Below are 16,108 nucleotides of genomic sequence, written 5' to 3'. Positions count from 1 at the left end.
CCACCTCATCTTTCGAACCTGCACGACGTGTTTCACGTGTCGCAGCTTTGGAAGTACACTCCTGATGTTAGCCAAGTGTTGGAACCCGAATCGGTTCAGTTAAGTGAAGATTTGATGCTTCCAGTGGCTGCAGTCAGAATTGATGATACTAGTATCAAACGGTTGCGTGGAAAAGAGGTTTCATTAGTCAAAGTGGCATGGAGTCGAGGCGGTGTTGAGGAACACACTTGGGAACTTGAGTCGGAGATGCGAACGGATTATCCGCACTTATTCTCAGGTAATTGCATTTGAATTTTGTGGGCAAAATTCCCAATTAGGTGGGTAGAATGTAAAACCCGGTTAATTAACGGCTAATTAACCCATAAATGAGAATTTATTCTAGAAAGCCTAAAATGTGATTTTTATGGCTTAATATGATAGAGGAGATTGAGATGAGAATTTCGGTACTAATTTTATAGAATTCGGACCAAGATTGGACCGAACGGGCTAAACCGGGCTAACCGGACCCAAAGTGGGCCCTTGGCCCAACATAACTAAACCAAAACCCTAGTTTTCATCACTCTCTCTCCTCACTTATCACTCAAAAAACGCTGAAATGGAGGCCATGGAGGGGAGAACTCTCTCTCAAGTTCTTTCTCTCACTTGATCTTCAAACCACCATAACTTTTGATCTAGAGCTCCGATTGCCACACCGTTTACGGCCACGCGTTCACCACGGAGAGCTCTACAAAACCCATACAATCAATCTTGAGGTAAGCCACGTTTTGCTCTTCGAATTTCCAGCCTTGTTTTCGAGTTTCATGAGCAAAAATGTTGAGATTTTGGGCTCTTTGATGTTATAGGACCCAACTCTCTTGAAGGAGAAGGCTAATCTTGTCTCCTTGGAACTTGGGTGTGATAAGATTCTCAACCCTAGTGTAATTTTGTTGTTCTATGATGTTTGGGTTTTGAGATGTTGTGTATGGGTATGATGATTGTGGCTTAGGTTGTGTATATGTGAATATTGGAGCTTGATTGGTGATATTGAAAAGCTTGAAAAGGGTTTGGTGGTGAAAAATCTGTTCTTGGAGGTGTTGAGTCCTTGAGAGCTTGAGGAAAAGTGGTTTGGAAGTGCTCCGGTTGAGCTTGGGAAATCGGCTAAGGTATGCTTTCGGTTTTTCGTATCTAATACGTAATGTGGTAGGAAATACTTAGGCTAGAGGCCCTAAGATAGGCATTGAATTTTTGATGATGTTGAATGGTTGATATATATGATGTGGTCATATATGTGACGATGATTATTGATGCCTTAATGGTATGATGTATGAGAAATATGCATGTTGTGATATATGCTTGATGATTGGTTATGGTTGAAATGTGGATTGAACCATGTTGATGGTGAGTATGATATTGATTGTGTATAACGATAATTTATTGGAATTGGTGTTGTTGAAAATTGGCATGAAGAAGAGTATATGATATGTCAACGTGTTTGGGTTTGAGCCACTTGGGTGAAGTGGGTTAAAATGATGGGATAGTGATTTTGGTGAATTGTGATAAAGTGTCAATGTATAAGTTGAGGAGGCTTGATGTTGAATTTGATATATTTTGATTGATTTCAAAGAAAAGGGATGAAATTGGCATGTTTTGATTGATTTTGAAAAGAGTTGAAAATGGCTTGTTTTGAAAATGGCACTTTGTGGTTTTGTATGAAAAATATGGTTTTTGGGCATACTTTGACGGGACATAACTTGGACTACGGATCTCTGTTTTGTACTAAATCTGTTTAGAAATGACATTGGATCCGGGATGTCCATGCCGTTCGAAGAACGGGTGAAAAATGATTTAAAATGAGAAAGTTATGTCCGTTGGAAGATTGGGGTTTGAGTATGTGAATTCTGCAGCTTTTAACTTAGAAAATTTTTAGCAGAATGGACCCTTGCGCGTAGGCGCACTTGGCGCGTACGCGCCGTCCTTCCGGAAAACGCCATCCACGCGTGCGCGTGATGTGCGCGGGCGCGCCAAATGTGCTGCACCCAATGCCCAACCATTTTCCAGAGAGTTGTGCCAGAACTGTGCCAGTTTTGTGCCTGGGGCACGAGAGCACCCACGCGTACGCGTGGTTGACGCGTGCGCGTCGATTGGCTAATTTTCAATCCACGCGTTAGCATGCATGACGCATACGCGTCAATGAGTTTTTGAGGCCATCCACGCGTGCGCGTGGAGTGCGCGTACGCGTGGCCCTGTTTTCATCCCAAAGTTGATTTTTGAGTTTTAAAAGCCAAATCTCATACTTCTAAGCCTCCGATCTCACCACTTATGTCTTAAATCATTATGATATGCCTAGCAATGGGAAGAGGGCTAGTGAATATGGTAACTTGCGAGTGAAGCAAGGGAAAAATGAATGATCAATAAGGATCAAGATGATTATGTGAGATGTGGAGGATGGCGGTGGAAGTGCTTGTTATGCCATGGGCCGAAGGGCCGTAATTGTTAATGAAATGGCTGGTTATGGATTTAACCGTGAGCCGGATGGCTGGATTATTGCCGTATTACGGCGGAGCCATGATTATGGCTAAGTATAAATGCATATATGCTGTTGAATGAATTGTGAATGTTACACTTCCACTATTGGAGATGAGAGTTTTCCTGGGAGGAAGCAGTGGCTAGCCACCACATACTCCAGGTTGAGACTCGAAGCTCTTTTGACCCTATGTCATAAGTGTGGCCGGGCACTGTGAAAGACTCGGATGAGCTCGCCCCCGTAAATATTCACCAGTGAAGGTGATGGATATAGATCATGATTATGATCAAATTTATGATGAGTATAACTCGAGTTGGGAATGCGTGACAGAGGGACAGTCCAATGGTTAGCTACCAGGACTTGTCGGGTTGGCTCTATAACCGACAGATGATATCATCAGCCACTAGGGACAGGCATTCATCATATGCATACTATATGAATTATTTGAGATTGCCTTTTTGACTGCAAATTACTTGCTAATTGTCTAAATGCCTTATTTGTTCCTATTTGTATATTTCTTGTTTGCTATAACTGTGTTTGATACATTGTACTCCTACTGGTGGTTGGGAGGTGTGAAGGAATTGGAACGGGAAGTATTAGTTAGACTGAAGAATATTTAGTCAGTCGCCACATATGGTTTAGCTTGTTTATAAGCTTTAAATTATCTGGAGGAAGTTCTAGGATTGCCTTCGGCTTTCCTCTATTATTATGTATTTTATATGTGGAAGCTGTTACCATGCTGGGGTCCTCTGGTTATCACCCATGCGGATTTTGTGATTTTCATATGCAAGACGTGAGGTTTCTCGCTGAGGCCTGCTGGAGACTTCTAGATTAGCGAAGATCCTTTGTTCTTGGGGACTCTGTTTAGTTTATATGTTTTGCTTAGATACTTTTATCTCCATTAAATAATACAAACTGTGATGACTCCTCTTATGGGAGATTTTGGAGAATAGGTTTATGTATTTGTGTCCCTTTGGGTTTCCTTTGGGGTTTTTCTTATTTTATCATATGTATATATTGCTATGCTCGGACCGGTTATCTTCGCGGCCGGATCTTGAGTCTTGATATTCCTATTTTTGACACTCCTTTGTATATATATATATATCTCGCGTTGGTTATCCTTGTTCGTTACGTTATCGATCGGAGTGTTGCGCTTTCACGTTGAAATTTTTGTTTACCCTTTTTCTACAAAGGCTCCTAGTCATAATCAATCATTCTTATTACTATACGTACTAAATTTTTATTTTTGAGGTCGTAATACCTTGCCATCTCTGAATTATGACTTAAGCATAAGACTCTGTATGGTAGGGTGTTACATCAAAGAGTTGACAGCAAATGTTGGTTTCGGTGTGGATACGCATATCGCCTTCGTACCATCGAATGAGAAAGTGATTTTTACTAGCGTACACAGGTATTTAGATCTGATCTACTATATATTTATTATTGGAATAAAGTTTAAGCACAAAATAAATCTTTAAGGATTACTTTCTTTTCTTCAGCTGCGTGTTATAAACACATGGTAATCCTTCATGATCAATCTAATTAGAGATCCAATTAAACATTGCTTAATTCAATCCGTTAATCTTCATGAGAATGATATCCATTCAATGTGGTATTACTTGAAGTGATTTTATGTACTTGCCAATATCCAAGTGTATCAATTTTGGCTCATCAAATTGTTAGCGCCGTTGAGGGGATTGATTGAGATTGACAATATACATTCAGTTGGATCACTAAATTAGATTTTGTTTTATTTTATTTTATTTTATTTTTATTATTCTGTTTAGTCTTCTTTTCTTCTTTATTCTTTTTCTTTATTCCATACTGTGCATTTTATTTCTTTTTATTTGTGTATACAAAAGAAGTAATGGAGATAGATACCATGGATACAATCTTAACACTCCATACAAATATGTTTTAACATATCTTCTTACTCACAAAACAAGTAGAACAAATGTACGTTATTACGTATGACTTATGTGGAGGAGCATACATGAATGAAGAGTGTGAGCTATTCTTCCAGTTATCCACCAACCACTAAGCAAGTAAATTACATGGAACATTTCTCAAGGTCAAAGAATAACTCATATTTCTCTAGTTGGAGGAATCACCTAATGTTGGTTAGGAGAATTAAAGACAATGATACTTCAATGTTTTGCACCAACAGCAAGTAAACCTAATGTGATTCCAAAATCCTCTTGAGCTTACTACGGAGAGACCGTCTCAATTCACTGTTGAATTTGTTATAGAGAGATTATTACAGTTTACTGCTGAGTTTGTTCAACAAATCCAAAATTTCATGTAAGAGACAAGAACAAAATTTAAAAACCAAAAAATCTCCATATAAAATTTAGAAGTATAAGTGGAGCAAATTGTCAAACAATTGACGACGAAACCAACAAATTTCATCTCAAAAAAAACAATGCCAAATTTTATAGAGGAATGCAAGACAATTGATATAAGGAATCTATAGCTTAGTGAATCAGAGAGATGTGTATGAGAGTTGATTTGATTAACTCATTAATTCTCCACCACACTTAAATTGAAGAAAGAAAAGAGTTAAAAGATAAATTATCATTAGAAAAGACATTTTCAAATAGCACAAAAAAAAAAAGGAGAGAGACTGCTTCAAATATTAAGGAATTGAATTGAAGCTTATTGTTTTGGTTACTATTTCAGTATTGAATTGAAGCTTAGATAATGTGATATCTACCTCTCTTAATTCTCACGTTCCTCCTACAAACAGCACAACCCTCACCATTCACCAACCACATTCATTCACAGTAGTTCACAAGCCCAACTACGTGTCTTTGAAATATAGGAATGAAGAAGTCGGAACCCCATTGTGGAAAAGGCACTCTATATTGGTTCCATTCCCATATTTTGCCTTAGAATGTGGCTTTTCAAGCTGAAGCATAAGCTGTTTGGTCAATTTTTTAAGGAAGCTAAGTGACTGAGGAGAGAGGTTGGTTTTGTACTTTTTTTTGTTTGGAAAGAATAATGCCAAATTATTTGTTAACCTAATCATAAACTGCTAGATATTCTTCCATTTGTTTCACAATCACCCACAACCACAAGCACCAACATTCAACGCCTAATAATAATAATAATAATATTGTGATAAAGATATTAAGTTTTTTTATAAAAAAAATTGATTGGATAATATTACATTAAAGTTGTTCTTATTCTTAATAATCCTTAGTCTTACAACTTATTTGTATAAATTATTGAATCATGAGAATAGGCAAAGCCCTGTATTAAGGAACAACTTAGTGTTGGTAATGGAAGAATGAGAACATTGATCTTGAATCTATGCAGCTCACAAGATCGTCTTCTTGTTGATGTGGTCAAATAGCAAAGCGCCTCCATTATTGTCACACACTCACATTTTAATCTATTATCTATTATCTATTTCTAATTTTACAACTAAAATGTGCCACATATCACTCTCTTATTGCAATTGGAATTAAATCTTTTCCTCTAAAATTAAAAAATTTTTTTCTCTCTCTTACAAATTTTACAATTAAAATGTACTACATGTCATTCTCTCATTGTAATTGAAATTAAATATTTTTCTCTAAGATTAAAGAATTTCTTTCCTCCTTCTTACTAATTTTACAACTAAAATGTGACACATGTCACTCTCTCATTACAATTGAAATCAAATCTTTCTTTCCAAAATTAAAGAGTTCTCCCATCCTCTCTCTTTCTTTTTTTATTTCTCTCGTTCCTTCAACTACTTTATCTATTTTATATATCATTATCAATATTAATGATAATTACTAATTTGACAATCAAAATGTGCAACACGACATTCTTTAATTGCATTAAAATTGAAATTGAAATATACATATATTATGTATCATATATTACTATCTAATTTAATAATCAAATGTGTCACATGACACTCTCGTATTAAAATTGAGAAAAATATTTTTTTTCAAAATTAATAAACTCCCTTTCTAAATTCTCTCATCTACCTCTCTCCATTTTTCTATTTCTCTCTACTATTTTTACTCTATATATAATTTATATTTTATATTAGTAATTTGACAAATCAAAATATGTCATTCGATATTTTTATACAATTAAAATATTTTTTTCTAAAATTAACAAACTCTGACTCTCACTCTCATTCTTCATCTTTATCTTTCTTTCTCTTTCTCTCATTCTCTATTTTTTCTATCTTTCTCTTCTACAGAAACCAAATTAACAAAATAATATAATTTAAATAAAAAATATTATTATTATATACATAGTTTTTTAGTTTTTTCATTTAGTTTTAAATTTTGGAGAAGTTTACGGGCCAGTAGATTTGTTAAAATCTGGCTAGCACTTAGCCAGCAAAACAAAAATGAGTGATTCTCCACCATTAAATAAAATTTCACACCATTAAATACACTATTGATGGCTAATTAATTGCTACAACTCACAAAATCTGCTGTCCCCCTAGCACTCCTCTTAAATTTTTATCGCTTATCTTTTTAATCTATATTTTTATTTCTCTTCTTTCAAATATTTATTATATATAATTGGGAGAGAATACTAATATTATAATTAAAAGCTAGAATTAAAATTTAATTATTTTAAAAAATTACTTTTGAGTTAATTTTATAACTATCAGTATAATTTTGTATGCTAATATCTAATTATAATTTTATATGCATAGAGAGAAAAATTATTATTTTTTAAATAACAAGTATAAAAATTAATTATTTCTATTTGTGCAACAGACTTAACAGTTAACACCTAATTAAATGTAAAAGTATACACGTTAAATTGTTTTAAATTTTAGCTAACAAATGTTAAAATTAATTATTAATAAAAAATTAGATTTTTTTATATAAAAATAATAATTAAAATTTTTATTATTTGATTTTTTATCTACAGATATTTTGGTCTTTTTAGTCAAGACTTTTGTCAACCTATGGCTTTCTTGTGTAAAAATAGTTTGATTTTATAAATCTTTTGTGCTATGCATAATTTATATTATCATAATTAAGTAGATCGTAATTTTAAAAAATGTATATTCTTATAATATTATTACGAATAAAAATACTAGTTAAATAACTAATAATGTTGGTTGGACCAATCTTTCGACTATAATTCACACCTTATTTTATTTTTACTTCCAAAAATGCATAATTAAAAAAAAAAAAAACCCTTTCAACAATATAATGATTGTAACCAAATCTTGTTAGTTCCATCGGTTTAATTTATCCTAAAGAAATTTGAAGCATTTTTTTGGAGGATACAAATTGTTTTAGATAAAATATATTTTACTATTAAGAAAAGAAAAAACCCGTTGAGTTCATACCAATAAAAAAATCTATTCAGATTGGCATGTAATAAATAAAATTATGAAAAAAAAATGTTCATTTACAGATTGTTGTTGAATGAATCAGTCTTGTAATTTTAAAGCCAATCTTCTTTGTATCTAAGATTTTATGAAAGAGCTCTTTTTAAAGGGAGAAAAAGGATATGGTTAGCAAAAAATAAATTAGCGTATCATAAATTTCCAACAACATTCTCAATTGAATGTTAAAACAAGTCCAATGTTAACTTTTGAAAAAATATAACGTTTGTAAGATGCGGGATGTTGAAAAAAGAAATAAAAAAAGCCAAAAAAAAATAAAATGTGAGTTTATTAAGTTAATAGTTAAAATCGTTCCTAAAAAATATCTTGATCTTTATTTTCGTTTCCGAAATATAATCAACTTGCTCACATTCGTCTTTTTTCATCTCTTTCGTTGAGTTGACAAACGTTCGCTGATATGTGTCGTTAACTGCCAGCATGGCATACAATCAAAATTATTTCTCCTAGCCTTGAAACGTCACCGTTTAGTGTCCAGAAGAGAGATTCAAACATTGCAAAATCTAACCCCCTTTAATATCAACTATTTCTCTCTGTTTCGCTCCAAAACATATCGTCTCCCTCAAGATATCCCCTAAGCCTTTTACCCAAGTTCTAAAACACCCCATCAACATTCGTTAGTGTTGGTTGACAATTACAATAGAAGAATTGTCGCTACTGAATGCAGAGTTGATCTTATCCTAGAGCAGCATTGATAGTGGAAGAAGCCATTGCAACGGTGAGAGATAAGGATGAATCTCTTTTGGACACTAAACAGCGACGTTTCAAGGCTAGGAGAACATTGTATCAAAACTGTATCGTTTTGATTGTGTGCCACGCTGGAAGTTAACAACACACGTCAGCAAGTGTTTACCAACTCAGCGAAGAAGATGACGGAAGGACGAATATGAACAAATTGGTTATCTTTCAAAGACGAAAATGAAAATCGTAGTATCTTTCAGAGACAATTTAAACTATTAACTCTGAGTTTATTGGATGAAACATTAAACTAAAAATTTGAATTCTTTAAATTTTGATTTTTCACTTGAGAGAGTAAAGTATGATCTCTCACCCTTGAATAGTTTTTCTCTCATTTTTCTCTTAGTCTCATCTATAAAATAAATTATAAAAAATTATATTTTATTCTCTAAAATAAAATTTAAAATTTAAAAGATTCAAATCTTAAATTTAACATACACTTAAATATAAAATCTAGCTTTTATAAAAACGATTTCAAGTCCAAAATAACAAAGCGCTTTAGATTTAGAAAATTTCAGGACCAAAAAGAGAGGGAAAAAAAAGTGAATTTCTTCGAGATACGAAGATTATCTATCAACTGGTGAATTTATGTTTGATCAAGATTTGAAAAAAAAAAATGAATTTCTTTATTTAATAATCTCACCTTAAAATATTTTATTGGCTCGATATATTTGACACTAACATTTCAATTTGATATTTATTAAGCATCTTTCATTCTTATTTTTTCACATGATATATTAAGAACAATAAAAATAAAGTACTTACCTTATAGATTAATCATCAAATCAAGGTATCTTGATGAATAACTTCGTAATCAATTTTTTCCCCAACTTAGTGTGCAAATGAACAAAGTAATAATTACTATAACTTGGAAGAAAATATCATATTTAAAAAGTTCTAAACATTTTGAAAGTGTGTTGACACTCTAATGGTAATAATAGTAGAAATATATATAATATAAACACTGATTCAAAAACAATAAATATAAAACTATAATTTCTCTATCAGAAACCTGTAGAGATTATTTACTAGAATGATTATAAAGATTATAACCATTATATATATATAAACACTGATTCAGAAGCAATAAATAGAATTATAATTTCTCTAACAAAGACCCGTAGAGATTATTTACTAGAATGATCATAAAGATTATAACCATTACTCAAATAAATACTAAATAATTGAAGGAACTCAAATAAAATAAAACTAAAGCTAAAATATACTTAAACCTAAATCATAACATCTATATGCCTAAAGCTACAAACTACTAACCTAACTGAAACGAAAAAGACCTAACTAATAACTATTGACTATCAATTAAAAAAATGTAGCACTGCTATTGATGATGATTAGGAGAAGGAAAAGAAAGTGTCAAGTCACCCTTAGAAGTGGAAATCCTCTTCCCACTTGGAGAAGAAGTTTTGATGGTCATGGGAGACCTATCACTTCTGCCTCGGCCTCCAAGAACATCTGTCATTTCCTGGTCCGAAACAGCTTGAGAATGCTTAGGTGGTTGAGACCAACGAGTGTTTGGTTTCCCCTCTGACAATGAACTGACACAAAAAGAAAAAATAAAAAAAATGAATCAAGTCAGTACTAATAAACAAAATCATCAATTTTATCATTTCAAAGCTAACAAAAAACAGCATTTCCAACCTAAACAGCGGGAATGGCGTAGAGATTGGAACAAAATCTGGATGATTATCGGAGTTCTGAACTTCAATTCTCTGTGATACTTTTTCAACAACTTTTCCATAGGCCTCTGTTTCTACTTCTAGCTGGGCTTCTACTCCTGTAGAATTAGCGCCTGAAACAATAAAACAGTTAGATTCTCATGGGTATTTAATTTGCAAAAAGAAGGGACAACTCACCGTCCTTTCTACCAAATGTGTTCTTACACCCTTCACATCTACAGCTTAAGGAGCATCCAACACCAGCCTTTGAAAAACAAAACACTACCATTAGTAACTAATATTATAACTAATCTGAAGTATTCATGATATATATCAAGGATAGATGAATACCTGAAAGCATTCACAGTATTTCTTTAGGCAGACTGATTGCTTACAGTTGCATCCTCTCTTGTGTCGTGCTGGTGCTGGAGTTTTATTTGGATAATTCTGAAAGCAAAAAATACATAAATCATTTTTAGAACCAGGTTAAATTACAGTTAACATAGAACGAGAGTTGAAGTTTAATTTCTGACCACAATTTCAGGTTCAGCGATGACTTTAGGAGCAAAAGCCAGAGGATTGCGAGACTCGATCTGCTTGCGAGCTTGAATGACTTTGTCTTTATGAACAAGTTTGTTGTAGCAATCCTTACATGAGCAGTTGCCTGTGCAGTAGGCCCGAGCAGCAAAGCACTCACAATATCTTATCAACAAAAAGTCATAAGCAACAAAAAAAACTGTAAGTTCGATTTCAAAGGCCTGTCACATTATAACTAACTGCTAATTAATTTACTATTATTATTATTTGATTTTAAATCCCTCTCATCTTACAACTTCAAACACTTTGATTTCTTGCACTTGCAACGCTTGCAGTCTCCATGTCTTTTCTTTTTGGGACTATTCTGACTGACATCATTAACAGTGGAATATAATGCATGAGAATTATCCTTAGCTGGCTCAGGCCCAATGTTTGATGAATCCACTCCTATTGCCAGTGGTTCCTGATGTTCATAGCTGGTATAGATTTGCACGGAAGTGCAACTGGGAACATTAAGATGAATTCCACAAGAGGACTCGTCATTACTTATGACTTCTTTGTCGGGTGCATTCAAATGTAAGCCAACTGCAGGCATAGTGCATTGCTGTGAACTGCTTTTGCGTTTTGCAGAAACCAATTGTTTTTCATATCCAAGAGAACCGGATTTTAAATTATCATCTGAGTTCTTCCTTTGCACACTGTCAGTCTCAAAGTTTAGACATCGCCTCCGTGTACCACGGTTCATCACAGAAACAAGCTTCAAACAAAAGAAATAGAACTTCAAATAAATAATTTACTTTTGCCATGCATACTACAAAGCAATTGACTAAAATCTAGAGATGCTAGAATTATAATTTATAAATGCAATGTTCACAACTAAGTATAATATGCATAATTCGTCACAACAGTAACAAACTTATCTACCTCAACATCTGGTTTTTCCTTTATTTTGCTAGTCATGGCAACGCAGTGTTTGTCCTGCATTTGGCCTGTGATTGCTAAAGGCTCAAGACGATAATCTTCTATTTTAAGTTTGCTATCTCTCAGACCATTATATATGGAAGATTCCGGTACCAGAGACATAAAATGAGAATCTGGTTTCTGCATTATACCCTTAAAAGCTGCGTCATTTGGGGAATTGAAAACGAAGAAATCAGTATCTCCAGAGATTAAATTATCCCAATTACACTCTGATTCTTGGCCCTTCGGATCAAATTGACACAACCCCTGATTAAAGACTTCAAGAGAGTTAGCCTCATGACCAGGATCAGAGCCAGGGTTACCACAATTATTATAATTTAAGGCCTGTAGTATCTCAGCTGAGAAGTCTGTGTGCTCACCAGGTAGAGCAATCGAATCATCAACTACAGATATTCCATCATGAAAATTTCCCTGAGATTCCCTCGAGTTATTATATGGATGAAATGAATCTGCAATAGCCTCTTCACTTGTCTGAAATTTATTACCATCTTCAGATGACAACCCAGGCCTTGATGCCCCAAAAGGGTTATGCCTATAGATGTGAATAATATGTGACAATCAGAAATGGTTCATTGAACAGTATACAGATATTAGCAAATAAAAAATTATCAAACAAGGAAAAAATTAAAATCATTTGAACATCACCTCCTGAGAACTTTTGATTCCTTGAAACAGGTGAGATTGGATGAAGTAAAAGCACGCGGAGGGGAAGGAAAGCTAAGCGAGCTGAATGTTTGACCAATCTGGGCAGACTTCACGGGCTTTATAGGCGACAAACTGTTGATAAAACTGAATACAGGGGAATCCTGCCAAGAGCAAAGAGAAGAAATATAATTACAAATAGATTAATTGAAAGGATTAATTCATGTAAAAACAGATAATCAAGACTATGAACAAATACAGCAAATGAGTGCATAGAATACCTAGCCCATATAAAATTAAAGGGGCTCTCTGATAAGAGGATAATTATGAAATGCAAAAGACAGAACGCGAAACGCAAAGCAAAAGAAACTATTTACAATCCCTGCAAAAGCGGCAGAGCCTTGTAAACCATTACAAAAAGTACAAATAGCTTAATTGGTCAAATGTTGTGTTACTAATCAAGTTACACCCTCTTTGATACTCACTTCTGTCACTCATCCAATATTTTTCTTTTATTTCAAATTTAAAATATTGGCCCCTCCAAAAATTATCCTTTCTTTTTACAAATTTAACATGTTTGGCCCCTCCAAAAATCATCCTCAAGTTCCGCCACTGCTGCAAATTGAACTGCATGTTGAGATATTCATAAAACAGATATTCCAAAAACAAGAAAAATCACACATACGTTTTCCATGAAAACTTAACGAAAGACATGCAGAAAAGGCAGAATGGGAGGAAGTAAAAGTAAAACCTCGACACGAGAGAAGGGAGGGTTGATCTGGTTCCTCTCCGGCGTGTCCATAACTAGTGTTGTGCGTGGCTATATCACACACACAATGCAACAATTTGTATGAGTGACCCTTATAAACGAGGCAGAGTGTGGAATTTTATATGAGTGACCCTTATAAACGAGGCAGAGTGTAGAATTTTATCTCTCTGTTTTCCTGTGAGTCTGTTGAGAGAATGAAGGGGGGATGATGCTAAACGAGAAAAGAAAGGTTTTGAAGAAGCGAGAAGGCGGGAAGAGACTATTATGATATTTATTATCTATCTATCTGGTGGGGACTACCTCATTATTCCACTTCGTTTTTTTCTCTCTCACTCTCTTATTCGGTTATCCCATTAGAAAAAATGGAAGTCCATAACAAAATTGATAAAACAATAAATTAATATTTTAATTATTCTTAAATTAAGATAGGAAAATTAATAAAATTATAAATTCATTTTATATCTTTATTCATTTTTATTTTAAAACATTTTTTATATTTAATAGTACGGTTCACTTCTAATTCTTTTGGAATTATTTAATTCTTTTGTTTTTTTTATATACCATATATTTATATTGGATTAAATTTTTAAAATAAGAAAATAAAAATTTAACTACATTTATGTCAAGTAATAGCATTCACAGATTATAAAAAATATAAGTTTGATTAGTTCATTATTTTATTACTTTACTAATTTCTTTATTTTTTATATTTTATTTTTATATCTGAATTTCTTTCTTAGGATTTTTTTTTTTTTCGCATTTACTAACCACAGCGTATTGTTTTTCAGGGAAAGTACTACCTAAGTACCTAAGTTATACAGTTATACTATTATAATTAAATTAGTATATATTTACATTTTTACCAATTTGCATTCGGATTTGTGTCTGCATTTAATCATATTAAGCTATCATTAAATGAAATACTATTATATCTACAGTTACTTGTATTGCAATCTTCTTATTTTAATTATGTAATTAATTAATTAATTGCTTCCAAGATTGAATGTGCTCTACTGTGAATATATGTTATATAAGATGTGATTAAAAGTGGCAACTAATAAGTGATGAATGGGCTTTGAATAAATCAAAAATCTATGATGTAGCATCCGGATACTGAATTGCATACATGTTCTTCTATGCAAGGCTTACAGCGGGAAAAAACAAAGTTGTTAAATTGATAAGCACCAAAACATAGCTCAGCCAAGTGAAAGGGAGGATATAAGGAATAGATAAAACATAACTAGCCATATGAAGGCATGAAGCATCTTAACAAATTTCACTAGGCATGATTCCAATTTTCGATGTCTCCATGACTTCCCAGTATTTCCACCAATAGATATTAAAGTACCACAAACCAATGGGGGGCTGTTGTGTGTCATATTTTAATATCCATTTGCAGAAATATATGACAAAGGGTAATGATCTGTAGAAATAAATCTGATACACTTACCATGAGCATCCATGTGCATTCTCAACTTCACGGGGATTTGATTTTACATAGCGGTGGTTGAATATGCATCCTGTGCAGATGTGCAACAAGGAAAGGAATGTTCCCGGCAACAGAGCACTCTGATCCAGCATAAGGACAATTGTATGATCTGAAATTGCATTCTGTCTCATGCTTCAGCTTGCTGTAGTATGGAAATATTTCTGGATATCTAAGGGAGTAGTACTTGCAAGGTAACTAGAGTGATTCAGCCACCTTTTCCAGCACCAGACACCTAATATCTCCAAGCTCTTGTCTACAAGTGGGACACCGATTGTGCACCCTTGTTTAATGTATGCCCATTATGGCACTGCAAGAAATCTATTGGAACTTTCATTTTCCACATCTTCACAAATACAGACATTTTGCAGTATGTGTCAAGTGTCAACTAATAATATACTTCAATACAGATTGTCTATAAGAAATCCTAGACAATCAATATTCCTCAGAATCCAGTCTGAATGCTCTCACCCTCTCATTTTTTTCATCTCCTAACAAGAACCACCTACATATGCTATGCATTCCTACATTCCAACTACAACATAGGCAGTTAGTTACTTACATGTGCCATGCATGATTACATCAGTTTGCTAAGGTAGTTTTTCGGTCAGTAATTTATACCTGCATAACTTTGGGGAAAGGCTTATTTTTCTAGTCTCTTTAGGTTCCAGCTTATTCGCCTTTAAAGGTTTCAGTCAGTAATTTCTCTCTGCTGGTTTTTCTCTCTCCTTTCTCCTAACAAAGTTTCTTTAACAAGAAAAGGAGATAAACCAAATAAATCTTCCTGACATTTTGAGTTTTTATTTGTAGTTCAGAGTTAGCTGTTACTTTAGTTCATATTATACATAAAAGACCTCAGCTAGGGGACGGGGGACATAAATGAAATCGGCATTTTTGCCAAGGCCAATCTTCAACTTTTTTGTTCCCATTTATTATGACTTCTAAGGTAACCATATAACTTACTGTTCCAATCTTCTTACTCAGCCTAATAGATAAGAAGAAGTAAATCCTTTACTAATTTTCAATAATTGATACAGAGAGCTTTCAACCATAGCATCCCTTGGGTCACACTGACTTCATATTGTCTTCTACTTCAGATAAAATATATGTTCTCATGGTCTATAACCCTAATAGGTGGTTTTGTGCAAATCCTTCTTCAAACTTTTAATTATACCCAAGGCCTTTTTAATACCAGAGCTTCTATAGGCTAAAATCCCAAAAATATGTAAACTCAAATTCTACCATATTTCTAAAATAGATGCTACTGCAACATTGTCTTGAATGCATTTATTCCTAATCCTATCTTGTTGCCATTTTACCACCCAAGCTTACATCTGATACAACAACAAAATATAGTTGTGTACAAAGTACTTTCTTGAGTTTAACTAGCAAAGAACATCCA

At 33.6% G+C, this 16,108-nt stretch overlaps 1 protein-coding gene across 6 annotated transcripts in view; it reads right to left on the bottom strand.

The window, feature by feature from the left end:
• Positions 1 to 9,544: 9,544 nt before the first annotated feature.
• Positions 9,545 to 16,108, bottom strand: part of LOC130969393 (protein tesmin/TSO1-like CXC 2) — a 7,672-nt gene continuing 1,108 nt past the window's right edge. Inside the window, exons 1-10 of one of the 6 annotated variants that reach the window (XM_057895118.1) lie at positions 13,203 to 13,625; positions 12,455 to 12,615; positions 12,169 to 12,341; positions 11,753 to 12,066; positions 11,122 to 11,585; positions 10,825 to 10,993; positions 10,643 to 10,738; positions 10,490 to 10,556; positions 10,275 to 10,425; positions 9,545 to 10,171 (exon numbers count right to left, since the gene is read on the bottom strand). In XM_057895118.1, coding sequence (XP_057751101.1) covers positions 9,955 to 10,171; positions 10,275 to 10,425; positions 10,490 to 10,556; positions 10,643 to 10,738; positions 10,825 to 10,993; positions 11,122 to 11,585; positions 11,753 to 12,066; positions 12,169 to 12,341; positions 12,455 to 12,615; positions 13,203 to 13,253 — 1,863 coding nt within the window. In that variant the 5' untranslated portion in view covers positions 13,254 to 13,625 and the 3' untranslated portion in view covers positions 9,545 to 9,954. Of the gene's footprint in view, positions 10,172 to 10,274; positions 10,426 to 10,489; positions 10,557 to 10,642; positions 10,739 to 10,824; positions 10,994 to 11,121; positions 11,586 to 11,752; positions 12,342 to 12,454; positions 12,616 to 13,202; positions 13,626 to 14,670; positions 15,028 to 16,108 lie in introns of those variants that run through there. The other 5 variants (XM_057895128.1, XM_057895102.1, XM_057895110.1 and 2 more) reach the window with 5 other exon arrangements.

Source organism: Arachis stenosperma, chromosome 1 (genome assembly GCF_014773155.1).
Source record: "Arachis stenosperma cultivar V10309 chromosome 1, arast.V10309.gnm1.PFL2, whole genome shotgun sequence".
NCBI classification, from domain to species: domain Eukaryota; kingdom Viridiplantae; phylum Streptophyta; class Magnoliopsida; order Fabales; family Fabaceae; genus Arachis; species Arachis stenosperma.
This window is presented reverse-complemented; position numbering and strand designations above follow the sequence as displayed.